The sequence below is a fragment of the Clarias gariepinus genome, chromosome 24 (genome assembly GCF_024256425.1).
Source record: "Clarias gariepinus isolate MV-2021 ecotype Netherlands chromosome 24, CGAR_prim_01v2, whole genome shotgun sequence".
NCBI classification, from domain to species: domain Eukaryota; kingdom Metazoa; phylum Chordata; class Actinopteri; order Siluriformes; family Clariidae; genus Clarias; species Clarias gariepinus.
Window position 1 is genome coordinate 18,870,001 of NC_071123.1, and position 14,107 is coordinate 18,884,107.

The 14,107-nt window shown below is 43.5% G+C and overlaps 1 protein-coding gene across 1 annotated transcript; it reads left to right on the top strand.

Annotated features, from left to right (window-relative positions):
- Positions 1-6,972: 6,972 nt before the first annotated feature.
- On the top strand, positions 6,973-13,383 carry LOC128512603 (verrucotoxin subunit beta-like). Its single transcript, XM_053485957.1, has 6 exons — positions 6,973-7,349; positions 7,676-7,859; positions 7,947-8,172; positions 8,756-10,495; positions 12,884-13,093; positions 13,178-13,383. The coding sequence occupies exons 1-6, from the start codon at positions 6,973-6,975 to the stop codon at positions 13,381-13,383; spliced, it is 2,943 nt and encodes a 980-aa protein (XP_053341932.1).
- The last annotated feature ends 724 nt before the right edge of the window (positions 13,384-14,107 follow it).

The window sequence follows — 14,107 nt, forward strand, 5'->3', positions numbered from 1 at the left end:
CAGATAACATTGCTGAAACTGGAGTAAACCAACAGAAGCAACCCCATATCATAACACTGCCCCCACAGGCTTGGACCGTAGGCACTAGGCATCATTTCATCTGACTTCTTCTAACCCTGATGCACCATCACTCTGAAACAGAATAAATCTGGGATCATCAGGACATGTGACCCTTTTTCAATACTTTACAGTCGATTCTTTATGCTCCCTAGCAAATTCATTTTTGTTTATGATTAGCCTCACTGATAAGTTTTTTCCTAAGACTACACAGCTGTTTAGTCCCAATTTCTTGAGTTCTCTTTAGATTGTGTGTGTGGAAATCTTGTGTTTCATTTTACCATATGTTTAAGTGATCAATCTCTGATCATTTATTAATTCTGATCAATCAGAGTTGCTCGCAGTAAACAAGTCTTCATATTTCACACTGTTGTAGACTGTTATATAGTGTTACAATATCTTGAATAATAATAATAATAATAATAATAATAATAATAATAAATTATTATTATTGATATAAATAAAAATTATAATGATAATATAGTTAAAATAGTTACACTATATTAAATATAGTAACATCTTAATTTTTTATGCAGTAGCAACTGTGCAATAACACCATTATAAACTGTTCAATATTATCCTAGTGCATTTCGCTGGAGCTAGTGCAATTTGTTTGAAAGTGTAACTAATTTATTGTTAATCTTTTTTTTTTATTTCCCCAATGTAAACAAATATCTTGCCTTATTTGATCGTTGATTAAATTGTTGATTCTGACCACAATCATAAGATAATTGTTCATAATTGACAATCAAGGACAATTGCCCTTCAAGGTTTAATTAATAATTATAGTTAAATAAATAGTTTTCTAGATGCAGGACAATAATTTTACCCTTCTAAAACAGAGGAATATATTTGCCATGACCACATGCTATGTCTTCTGACATGGTTGTTTAAGACATGAGGGTCTTGAGAAGCTTGGATTTAAGTAATTTGTTGCAGCTAAACCATATTAATCACTGCAGGAATTATCCAGTGGAAGGTGCTTATCTTTTTGCTTGGTTAAATGGATGTGGTGGCATTTTTTGGGCCATGCAGTGCATTTTTTAAAATATATTTCTGTTTTGCTTTTGATTTGGATGTGCAAATCGCTGATTTTAGATGCATACATTTACTGTAGGTGCATTTCTAAGATTTTGCACTTACAGTACCTGAAACACCTCTAAAAATCAATGTTACAGTGCGTTGCAAAAGTTTTCATACCCTTTGAACTATAATATATACATTTACATTTAAGCATTTGGCAGATGTTCTTATCCAGAGCATCTTACAAAAGTTTTTGAACTCTCCATCATTGAATAGATCCTTACACTGGGTTACTACAGTAGGTCACTAACTAAGTGCTGTCAGTCAAAACAGTTGGGACGGGGGGTTAGTATTGAAAAAAAAACTATATGTCTTGAGTCATAGTTTAAAGATTGTCAAAGATTGATCTGTACGGACTTTAAGAGGGAGTTCATTCCACCACCTAGGTGCCATAACAGGAACGAGTCTGGCTGAATGTCTTCCTCGATCCCAAAGAGATGGTAAGACGTACAGTAGCAAGCAGTGCTGGAGGATCAGAGTGAGCATGGTGCAGTGCATAATATAAAATATAATATATAACTATAATATAAGGAATATTTAAGAAGATTAGTAAGTCTACTGTAGAGGGAGAAGAGTATGAATTAGTTAATATGTTTAATGCGTCAGTACTGTAAGTAAAGAAAACTGTAAACTAGAACAGAAAAAGGAAAGGTGGGGCTCTGAAAGGGGGTGTGGCTTAGAGAAGGGGCGGAGCAGAGCTCTGATAGGGGCAGGGCTCTAACAGAGGGTTGGGCTCTGGGGGGCTCTGGGGGGGGCGGTACTCTCAAACTGAGGAAAGTGAAAGGAGTTGAGATTGAAATTTGGCCTTCTTTTAGAGCAGCAGATGAGAGAAAAAACATTTTGAGAAGCAGTGAAGGTAAGAGACAAGACAAAAAGATATTATATTATGTATAATTTTATAATAATAATAATAATAATAATATTTTGTTTGTATTCATATTAGTTTGTGGCTGGGTGGGGGGGGGTATTTTAAACAGTGAAGTTAAACCACCTGTATATGATCTTCTGACAGAGGATTTTATCTGCTGTCACCAGTCAGTCTACTGTTACTAAAAAGTATCTACACCATAGTAGGATGTTAAATAACAACTGACCCCAAACTAGATTTCTGTTCTAACTGAAGCAAAAGTATGTAATGTACTGGATGTAACTATGTAATAGGAAAAACAGCGCATGATTGTTGGGAGTAATGGTTTCACAGACAGCAACCTTACTGGTTTAGCAAGTTTAGTTCTTTATGGTTCTATATCTATCATCATGATACAATGATTTACTTTGTTTTTGCGCAGATATTTTTGTGGGTAGGTAAACAGTTTACTTGGTTCTCTTATAAATGGTAGTGTATTATTTTATTTAATTGCTGTCAGTCTTCACTGTCAATAGCACAAGAAAAACAACAACACAACCTTTAACAGTAATAGATTACAGTAGCAGTCTGTACAGTATTAAGCTGTGATGTAATCAGGAGGAAGATCCTTACTTTGATTAACAGTTAGTCATTTTTGTTAGTCTTTCTTTCTTTTATTCCTTCTTTCGTTCTTTACTCGTTTTATGATGATAAGCTCATACCTTGATAGAAAGATACATAACAGTTCATTCCTTTTGGGTGTGCTATTCCTTTAAATTAATTTATTTTTTTGCATTGTCTCATTTAATACGTGTTTTTAAGGTTAATTAAAAGTTAAAGGCCAAAGAAACTCAGCATCCTGAACCATGGCTTCTGCACAAAAAATGACATTAGAAACTGCGGCTCTGGGGAGACCGTTTCAGCTGGGGATGCTGTACGACTGCAGAAGTGATGCGATAGTACCAGGTCTGTATGAAATAATGTAGTGAAGTGAATGAAAAAGGGTTAAACTCAGAATATGTTTCATATTTTAGATGGCTATTTTAGTAGCTATAGCCAGCATTTTCTTTGTTTATTTAGCTTTGAGGACAGCTTAGCACACTCCTGTCAGTCTTTCATCAGATATATGAGGTAGTCAAGTGTGCCTTGTCAAAAGTTAATTTGTGACATTTCTTGCCTTCTAAATGTGCTCTAGACCATCAGTTATATAATACAGAGAAAGGATGAGTACAGAGTCAATAGTCCTATCAGAGCTACTACAACTACTGTAAAAATACAATCTCTATTATAGCAAGAGACTCAGTTAAGTTAAGAGAAACTACAATATTGTGGCGTGGGCGGGGCGGCGGCTGACGACCGGCATGCATTGCGGGGGGCTTTGCAATGTGTTCACCATGTTGGAGAAGGGTTTTTGGGTTAGTGGCTTCAGCCCTGTTTGTGTGTGGAGGTGTGTGTGACTGTCACGCTCTCAGCGCTGCGCGCCGATCTAAGACTGCTCCTGTCATTTGACATTTCCGTTCATGCTGTCATGCTCTTCATCACGCACCCTTGTTTTCCCACGCTGTCATGTCACTTCCACGCCCCCGCTCTGCCCCGCCTGCACACCGGTTTCTCATTCAGCGCTGATTTCTCTGAGCTTATAAGGAAGCGCAGTGCACTGGGTCTTTGCCAGATTATTGTGTCTCTCGAACCAGTTTTCTCACGTTTACTTTGATAGCCTTCACATTGCCCTATTTTTTTTCCGATTCTCGTTTTTCTTCTCCTCGCCTTTCGATTCTGATTTGTTTGCTACGCTGACGGATTACACGGCTTACGACCCAACGCACGCTCTCTCGACCACGGCTTATCTTCACGTCTCAGCACAGGCACCACGCTGACGGACTTGACTGACTCACTATTCAATGCGCTCTCTCCTTGACTTTGACCCAGCGCCACGCTCGCGGCACGATTTCAGTGCCAGCGGATTTCCCTGCTCTGCACTCGCTCATTCATCCTCGACCAGTCAATGCCTCGTTCCTGCACCTGCGTCTGGATCCGCCTCTGCGCACTGACGGACACCACGTCTCTTCGTGACAGATCCTGACAGAATAATCTGGCCATACTATGGATCCAGCAGGATTAGACAGGATGAGACAGTCGCTGGAGAATCAAGGCGCTCTCCTTGGTAAACATCAGGAGGAACTGGTCACTACCAGACAGACACTCGCTGACGTCACCGCCCAAATGCAGCGCCTCCAGATGCCTGTAGCACGATCCACGGACCCTCCACGAGAGCCACGCCTGCCAGCCCCTCCCACTTACGGCCGAAAGCCAGGTACATGCAGGTCCTTCCTGTCACAATGTTCCTTGATTTTTGAACTACAGGCCTCCACCTTCTCTTCGGAAAGATCCAGGGTAGCCTACGTGATCACTCTGCTCACAAGTAGGGCCCGGGAGTGGAGCACCGCCCTCTGGGACGCACATGACCCATGTTGTGACACTTTTGCTGACTTTTCTGGAGAGATGAAGAGGGTTTTTGACCGATCTCACGTCGACAGAGAGGCAGGTACCAAGCTACAACGCCTCCTCCAGGGGTCGCGTTCCGCTTATGCCATCGAGTTTCGGACCTTAGCTGCCTCAAGTGGATGGAACGCCAGAGCGCTAGCCGACGTCTTCCTGGAAGGTCTGTTGGAGGCACTCAAGGATGAGTTAGTTTCCCGTGAACTTCCTTCTGACCTTCACGAACTCATGGATCTCGCTGGGAGGATTGACTCGCGCCTTCGCTCAAGGCAGCCAACCTGGAAGTCACCACCCGCCAGGTCGCCCCATCCCTCCTCTCCTTGCGCGCAGATTAATCCGGAGAAGCCTATGCAGCTGGGCAGAACCCGCATCTCCGATGAGGAGAGACGTCGCCGCCTAAAAAGAGCCTGTTTTTACTGCGGGGGCTCAGGTCACATGCATGTTAAAAGGAGGCGCCCTCTAGTCAGACTGGGAGCCCTAGAGGGCGCTCCTCCCAATAAACTTCCAGAACCACGCCCACTGCTCTCGGTAACACTAGTCATCAGCGGCCAACCTCACCCCATCCAGGCACTCATCGACTCCGGCTTTGATCGGAATCTGATCAGCTCCGCGACGACCAAGGCGTTGCGGGTTCCCTGCACGCCGCTGGATCATCCCCTGTCCGACCAAGCTCTAGATGGAAGCCCCCTTCCAGCCATCACTCACAGAACCCTTCCACTCACTCTAAGAACATCTGGGAACCACTCTGAGGAGAACTCCTTCTTCGTTATTAACAAGTCCCATGCTGCCTTAGTCCTCGGTCTTCCATGGCTAGCTCTTCACGGTCCCCAGATTGACTGGATCAAACATGTGATCACGGGTTGGAGCCCCTCTTGCGCCACATCATGTCTTTACTCTGCACTCCCTACACTCCCTACTAAGGCCAAGGCCGAGTACACCCCAGATATCTCCAACGTCCCCGCTCATTATCACGATCTCCAGCAGGTCTTCAGCAAGACCCGAGCCATGTCGCTTCCTCCTCATCGCCCGTACGACTGCCCCATCAACCTTCTCCCAGGCACCTCTCCGCCCAAAGGCCGACTGTACTCCTTGTCTCGCCAAGAGAGAGAATCTATGAACACTTACATCACAGAGGCCCTCGCCGCCGGAATTATCTGCCCAACCTCCTCCCCTGCGGGGGCAGGCTTTTTTTCGTGAAAAAGGAAGACGGGTCCCTTCGTCCATGTATAGATTACAGGGGCCTCAACGAAATCACCGTCAGGAGCCGCTACCCACTTCCACTCATGGCGACCGCTTTCGAACTGCTCCAGGGGGCCAACACGTTTACGAAACTTGACTTGCAAAATGCTTACCACCTTGTCCGTATCCGTGAGGGAGACGAGTGGAAGACAGCCTTTAACACCTCTACGGAACATTATGAATATTTGGTGGTCCCCTTTGGCCTCACTAACGCTCCCGCCGTCTTCCAATCCCTCATTAATGATGTTCTCCGCGACTTCCTCAACTCCTTTGTATTCGTTTACCTGGACAACAATTTTAATTTTCTCCCAATGACTGGAGGATCGTCACCATGTTCGTCGGGTCCTCTAGAGACTCTTAGAGAACAACCTCTATGTCAAAGCGGAGAAGTGTGAGTTCCACACATCCTCCACCACCTTCCTGGGGTTCGTCATCTCCCCATCCATGTTGGAGATGGAACCAGCCATGGTCCAGGCTGTCACTAGCTGGCTCACACCAACCTCACGGAGAGACCTCCAACAGTTCCTGGGGTTTGCCAACTTTTACCGCCGCTTCATACGAGGGTTCAGCTCCATCGCCACTCCCCTGACCTTGCTAACCTCCACAAAGAGCCGGTTCCGCTGGGATAAGAAAGCTGATCAAGCCTTTGCTAAACTCAAGCAAAGATTAACCTCTGCTCCCATCCTCACTATCCCTGACCCATCTTGGTCAGGGATAGTGAGGATGGGAGCAGATGGTCACTATTTTTCTCCAGGTTTAATTTCACCCTGTCCTACCGGCCAGGCTTAAGGAATTCCAAGCCAGAAGCCCTCTCACGCCAGTTTTCACCCTCCCAGGAGCCCACGTCAGAAGATACTATCCTCCCGTCCCACTGCCTCGTCGCCGCCATGGAACTGGACATAGAGAGCAAGGTTCGGCAGGCCCTGGCCCAGGAGCCCGGACCTAGTGATCACCCAACTGTCTCTTTGTTCCCCCTCGCCTGCGCTCACAAGTTCTGGAGTGGGCCCACGGATCCAAGCAATCTTGTCACCCAGGCGCTGCTCGAACTCACTTCATCGTCCAGCAACGATTCTGGTGGTCCACGTTGAGGAGGGCACGCAGCCTGCGACATCTGCGCCCATTGTAAGAAGGACAACCGGCCGACTGCTGGCCTTCTCAGACCTCTACCGCTTCCTCGAAACCCTTGGTCCCACATTGCGGTGGATTTTGTCACCGGCCTACCCTCTTCCGACGGGTACAACTGTACCATGACCATCGTGGACCCCTTTTCCAAATCGGTGCACCTCGTGCCCCTTCCTAAGCTGCCATCTGCCAAGAAGACCACAGAACTACTCGTCCTCCATGTATTTCGGCTCCATGGCCTCCCCACAGACATTGTGTCAAACCAGGGTCCTCAGTTCACCTCGCGGTTTTGGGGTGCATTCTGCAGGCTCGTCGGGGCCACTCCCAGCCTATCGTCAGGTTTCCATCCTCAGTCCAATGGACAGACTGAGCGTATGAACCAAGCACTAGAGGTCTCCCTCCGCTGCATGACGACCCGGGACTGGAGCAAGTTTCTCCCTTGGGTCGAATATGCCCACAACTCTCTGCCCTCCGCGTCGACAGGCTTGTCCCCGTTCCAAGGGTCTTCCCAGACCAAGAAATAGAGGTGGAGACCCCATCAGCCCAACACTTCGTCCGCCGCTGCAGGCAAACATGGCTACGCGCTAGGCGAACTTCACTACGAACCATCTCCTCTTACAAGAAACAGGCGGGAGCGGGAAACCTACACGCTAGCGGCGGCGCTTTATTCTGTTAGTCGGGCAGCAAAGCGCGTGGTCGGTACTGCGAGCGAGTGGAGCGCCGTGGTGACGTAGAACCCTCGAACATTTTCCCCGTGCAGTCCTCCAGGCTCTCTGGCGGTGATCAGCCGTCTGAGCCAGCGTGCAGCCGAGTTACTGAACCACCCAGAGCGTCACCCGTAGTCGCTTCACCGGTGTCTCAGCTGGACCGTGATCCGCTCATCACCAAGCAGGAGAAGGGCCCCACCCAGCGTTTGCGGGCACCGCTACAGGACTTTCGGGTGGGGGCACCTATGGAGCGTATGGGCGTGAACACTCACAGCTGTGGGCGAGATTTTGCTACTGGAGAGCAGGTATGGGTGTGTTCCTCCGGAAGGAAGAGGGGGCTCTCGGCCAGGCTTATGTCCCACTGGGTGGGTCCCTGTACGGTAATTGCCCAGCTCTCCGATGTCATCTACCCGGTGCGGTTGGCGAGGCGGGCACGAGTTGTGCTCCACCGGGACCGTCTTGCGTCTTACCAGCTGCACGCTGACAAAACATCGAACCCTGTGGAGGCCGGACTGCCTCAGGACAATGTTTGCGCTCATCCCTCCCCCGCCAAAGGACTCCGGCGTTTCCAACGCCAGTGCCGACCGCCTTCACGCCTCCGAGACGGAGTTCGTCATGGTGACCGGGGACGATCACAGCTCGGGTGGGGGCAGTGTGGCGTGGGCGGGGCGGCGGCTGACGACCGGCATGCATTGCGGGGGGCTTTGCAATGTGTTCACCATGTTGGGAAAGGGTGTTTGGGTTAGTGACTTCAGCCCTGTTTGTGTGTGGAGGTGTGTGTGACGTGTTGAATGTGCTCCGGTTTATGCTTAGGCTATGCTTAGGTTGGCTAAATTGGATTTGGTTCTCGTGTGAATAAGCTGCTCATGCTATACATACATGCTGTGTGTAAAATAAAGTACTCCCAGCATTGGTAAGCTCACTCGTCTCTCCAACATCCTTTCCGGCGGTAAAGCGCTACAATATGAATCAGGGTGATTATGATATGCAGTACAAGTTAAAAGTTTGGACACTTGCATCAGCATTGTTTTACAATGTAGAAAAAATAAAATAAAAACAGAAGAGACCATGGAATTAGAAGGTATGTAAAAATCTTTGACTAGTAGAGGATGTACAATATTATAAGATAACAAAGTATACTGCAATTTATTTTTATTTTTTAGATTAATCTAATCTATTACAATGTGTAAATTGCTTACAGGAATAACTCTTTGGAATCAAGAGCAGCTGCAGCAAAACAGGGATGTTAACTCACAAGTTAACACAGAGTTCACAGTTACAACTTCAGACACAATTATAGAAAAATCAAAGCACCTAAAAGTTGATGGTGAACTGAAACTGAGTCTTTTAGGAGGAAATGTACAGCCCAGTGGTGCAGCCAGGTATTTCAATGACACTAAAAAGTCATTTAAACAAAAGAGGCTGACGCTGCACTACAGAACAACCTGTAGATTCGAGCAGTTGACCATGAACCATCTGGCACAAGGAAGAATGGATCACCATGAGGTATTTGTTCAAAATGTAGCAACACACGTGGTCACGGCAGTGCTGTATGGAGCAGATGCCTACTTTGTGTTTGATAGAGAAGTGAATCTGTCTGAACAGATAAAAGATGTGCAGGGAGAAATGAAAGTTGCCCTTGATAAGCTTAAGGTTCTTTGTGATGGTGGGGCATCCATAGACTTAAACATGAATGAAAATGAAACAGCTGCAGTAAAACACCTGAGTTGTACATTTTATGGTGATTTCATGTTGCCCTCAAATCCAACAACTTTTGAAGGTGCTATGAAGGTTTACGCTGGTCTTCCTGAGCTGCTTGGACAAAATGGAGAACATGCAGTTCCAATTAAGGTGTGGCTTTATCCTCTGGTTAAACTGAACTCAAGTGCAGGCAAACTTGAAAGAAACATCACCCCAGAACTCATTAGAGCTGTGGAGTCAGTAATTGAGGCTTTAAATGTCACAGACATGAAATGTGATGACCTGTTGGAAGATACAGTAGCAAAAACATTTAATACATTTTATGATCGAGTGCAGGACTTTCAGAAATTTTGCTCTGAGTACAAGCAAGACTTCATGAAAAAACTAGGATCCCTCCTGCCAGAAATCCGGGGAGGTCGATCAGATATCAATGCCATGAATAAACTTATAGAAGCCCATGAGAAGTCTCCTTTTAAAACCAAACATCTTGAGCAGTGGATAACAAAGAAAGAAAAAGAATCCAACCAAGTAAAAGCACTGATGAAGCAGCTCCATGAACTTGGAGCAGAAGTGACTGATGATGTAGACAAATATCTACTAGATTTGGATGTGGAGACTGTAGTTGCTTTTGCTTTTACCTGTCTTCAGTACTCAGACCTTCTCCTGGGCAATCAAGAGATCTACCTGAAAAATCCCAGTGAAAATAAAATTGGTCAAGTTTTTCAGAACAAATCATGGACGTCTAATGATCTCATGTGCATGAAGAATAATTTAAAGGTCTTTAAGGATTTGATCACTTTAAATAAAAGTCAAAACACAAAATTTATTGTCCAAAGTTTGCCTCAAACATCAAATGATGAATGTTCCTGTATCTTAATGTATGAATGCATTGAAGCTGTCCGTTTTGTTCCTCCATCAAAGCCAAAATGTCCAAACCTTGAATCCGTCACAGATAACAGTATAGCAGTAAAGCTGAGCCCCCCGTGTGCTGCTACACTGGAGAGGAAACTACTTTACAAAATGAAACAAGAAAACAACTGGAAAGTGCAACCTGTCAATCAAGATAGAGTTACTCTGACAGATCTTAAAGAGGGCACTGATTATGAAATTAAATGTGGAACCTTAGGAAAACTCGAGTACATGGTTGAAAGTGATGCAATCACTGTTAAAACTACATGCTCTGCAGTAAACCACCAGAGGGACCTGAAGTCTAAAAGTGAATCAAACCAGCACGTGTCTGGTAAGTATCAAACCTGTAATAATGAATAAATGAATTAATGAATTAATGAATGAATGAGTAAAAATCTACCAAGGCAAAACAAAGATAATGTAAGACTAAAACTGGGATCATGTTCGTTACTGTGCCTTTAACATTTTCGTTGTTTGGTTACATGAAAATGAAGGTCAAAGTTAATCACCTATAGCTTGGGCACTTACTTATATATGAGTAAAATAACCATTTAAATTGAACTGTTTAATGGCTAAATTAGCAGAAATCTAGAATCACAATATAATTTAGAGGCTTCACATGGAGAATATTTTTATTTGTAAGGTTAACTGGTTTTCTTTTCTTATTTAAAAGAATCACTGCACACACTCAGACAGAGTAAACCAACCTCACTATTGCAAATATTTGTGGGAAAAAACCCCACACGTAATCCTGCCCTGCAACGCTGAGATCTAGTGCACAATTTCTCAGACACAAACCTAAATCTTATAAAAAGCCTTCTTAGCCAAAGGGGGCGGGGGGGGGGGCGCTGCGGGGGGTGTTATTCTGTGCTGGTGTGTCCATTTAAGTGTACGGTTTTAGTTTGCATGTGGAAAAAGCATGAAAGCAACTACTTTGTCTTTGGGCAGTTTACAATATGTAGTATCTGCGAAACGTGGAAGGTGAGGTTCAACCATTGCAAAGAAGATAGGAGCAGAAGTCGAAGTTTATTACTTTAGACACAGTTAAGAAATCGATGAAGCGGAGTGACAGTTCGCATGAGGGATGTCCCTGTTAGCAAGCATGACTATCTCCCCTACACAGTACCCAGGTATCATTGGAATGGAAAGAACCCTGTGGAAGCGGATGGAAAGGAGCACTCGACTGCGTACTCGACCCATGGGAGGAACTTGCTCCAGTTGGTAGCATCATGAGTGGTCATGACCCGGAAGGTGACTTCGAATACCTAGTTCTTTATTTCTGTTTAGCTGTTGGATCGAGGATGAAAACCAGATGACAGGCTAGGAGTGGCCCCGACAAGCTTGCAAAAGGCCTTCCAGAAGCGTGACGTGAACTGGGCCCCGATCTGAGACGATGTTGGTGGGGATACCATAAAGACGGAAAACATGGAGAATCAGTTGCTCTGCTGTCTCCTTGGCGAAGAGGAGCTTGGGGAGCGGAACTACAGTACAGACCGAAAAAACGGTCAACGATTGTCATAATACAATTGTTCCTGTCCGATGGGGGTAGGCCAGTGACAAAATCCAGTGAGATATGGGACCAGGGATGATGAGGCATGTTGTTTTGATGTCTTAGAAACAAATAGTAAAAAGTAAATAATAAAAGTAAAGGAAAAACTTCTAAATTAATGAATATGCCTAAACTGGCATAACTGGTCTGACTTGTAAAGCAGGAGGTAAAGAAACAACCGAGAATGTTGGACAATCCTTTGGCTAAAATCATGTAAATGAGCTGTTTAACAAAGTATGTTTTTCAATTATACCTGCACTACTCATTGCTGACTACCTGGATGAGGTGTGTTCAGTCAATCAGAAGCTTATGTTAGCTCAACAACTTTTTATTTACACAATTAATGTTAAACATTACTTATTGAAGAACATTATACTGTATATAGTATGAGTTATTCCACTGTTCCAATTATTCAAATGCTCACTAAGTAGCATCCTTGAATAGAAATGTCATAAATAACACTTTACTTACCTGATATAACCAAGCTGGATATAGAGGAATATGGGCAGTCTCACCAGTACCCCTTATTAATCACTGGGTTGTTAAACACTATCTCAAGCTTTCTAATGCACACAACTCAGTAACTTCACCACAAGGACAAATCAGTGGATTTCTATCTATCCTTCATCAACTTCCCACCAAATTAAAGCCAAAATCAATGTCGTACTTTTCTAGCAAGATTTATAAATATCTCAGGAGTTAATACAGCTTTCTCTCATTCTTCATAATCTTTCATTCTTCACCTTCTTACTCGTGTTTGTTTACACTTTCAAACCCTGTCTCTTTGTCCTCTGTCTTTGTCCTGTGACTTTTCTTGCCTGTCACTGTGTAGGTGAATTTCTCTTTCGCTTTAGGTCATGCAGTGATGATGTCCTTTTGTAAGCTGCCATATGATCTACACTATGTGCAGAAAGTTACCACCTGTTCTGAACAGACACGTCCGACACACTTCTGACTGTGTTACTGTTACAGGATTGTCAGGCTCATTCACAGCAACTTAAGAACATTAAACAGTATCATACACAATAATTTAATTCACACTGTAGAAACACCCCATTGTGTCTCAAAACCAATTCTGATAGAATTAAATGAGATGAGAATTAGAATGATTTTTACTCAATTAATTTTACGACTAAAGCCTATATTTCTTTTCTCTTTCACTTTTTTTAGGAAACAAACCATTTAAATGCTTTAATCTACTAACTGGAAAAACACTGAATTCTCATAATGACTTGATGCATCGTCTCAAAAAACAAGTACCAGATCTGCAAGTGGTGCAAACAGAGGCAGAGTGTGATATCATTCTGGTGTTCTGCTCCATCGTTAGAGGACCTGAACATGATATTAAAGCAGCACTGGAGAAACTTTATGAGATTTCAGGTATTTAAAAAATATAAAACTATAGTATTGTATATACTGAGGAAATGATTTGAGTCGATGACTTGAATGATTCCTATACTATAGATACCAAGCCTGCGGTCATGGTGGTGTTCCATCATGCGTTTGACCCACCGGCTGTTGTACCAGACAGCAGCAGAGCTGTAAGCAGAGGAAATATAATCACGGTTGACTGTCTGTTTCATGAAGATCAGGGATTACTGCAATGTCAAAAAAATGAGGACTCATTAACCAGAATCGTAACACACATCAAATCTCAGGTCAGTGTTTGAATGTTTTGTCAGCAAAACATTGTATGCATTTAATTAGAAATGTATTTATTTATTTGTTTGTTTGTTTATTTGTATATTTATTTATTTGTTTGTTGATATTAAGATTTATATAACCATAAAATCTATAATACGAATAAAATAGACTTAAAAAAAAATAAGAGCCAATATTCCTTGCCTAATAAATAATGTTCTTTACTTAATCGAAAATGCATTATTTTATTGCACATGAATGGTCGAAAATGTACTTTCATGTACAAATTTAAATGGTTTGATTGCAGGTTTATTGTTAATTAGACAGGAAGTGTCTAGATAGATTGTCATTTTATTATCTGAAAAAGCTTGAAACTTTCATTCTGTTTTACTCAATTTAACAAAAGGAGCCGGAGCCTGTGAAAAGGAAACATCCACTGCAAACTGGTGAGTAAAAACTAGTCTAATACATAGTCTTATTTTTTTTTAGTCTTAGTATACAGTATGTGAACCAGACAGCAACAGGTTAATTATTTACCCTATTATACCTTATCTTAATGTTATAATCTAAGGAATACACATAGTCAAACGTTTGATATAATATAGAGTGAAGGCCGTTATGAAACCATAAGGGAACCACCTCTGTGCTAATGCCCATGGCTTTGGAATGGGCAGATATGAGGGTGATGGTCAGGTGTCACCCTACATTAGCCATATAGTGTACTTTTGGCTACATGACATATTTAATGAGTAA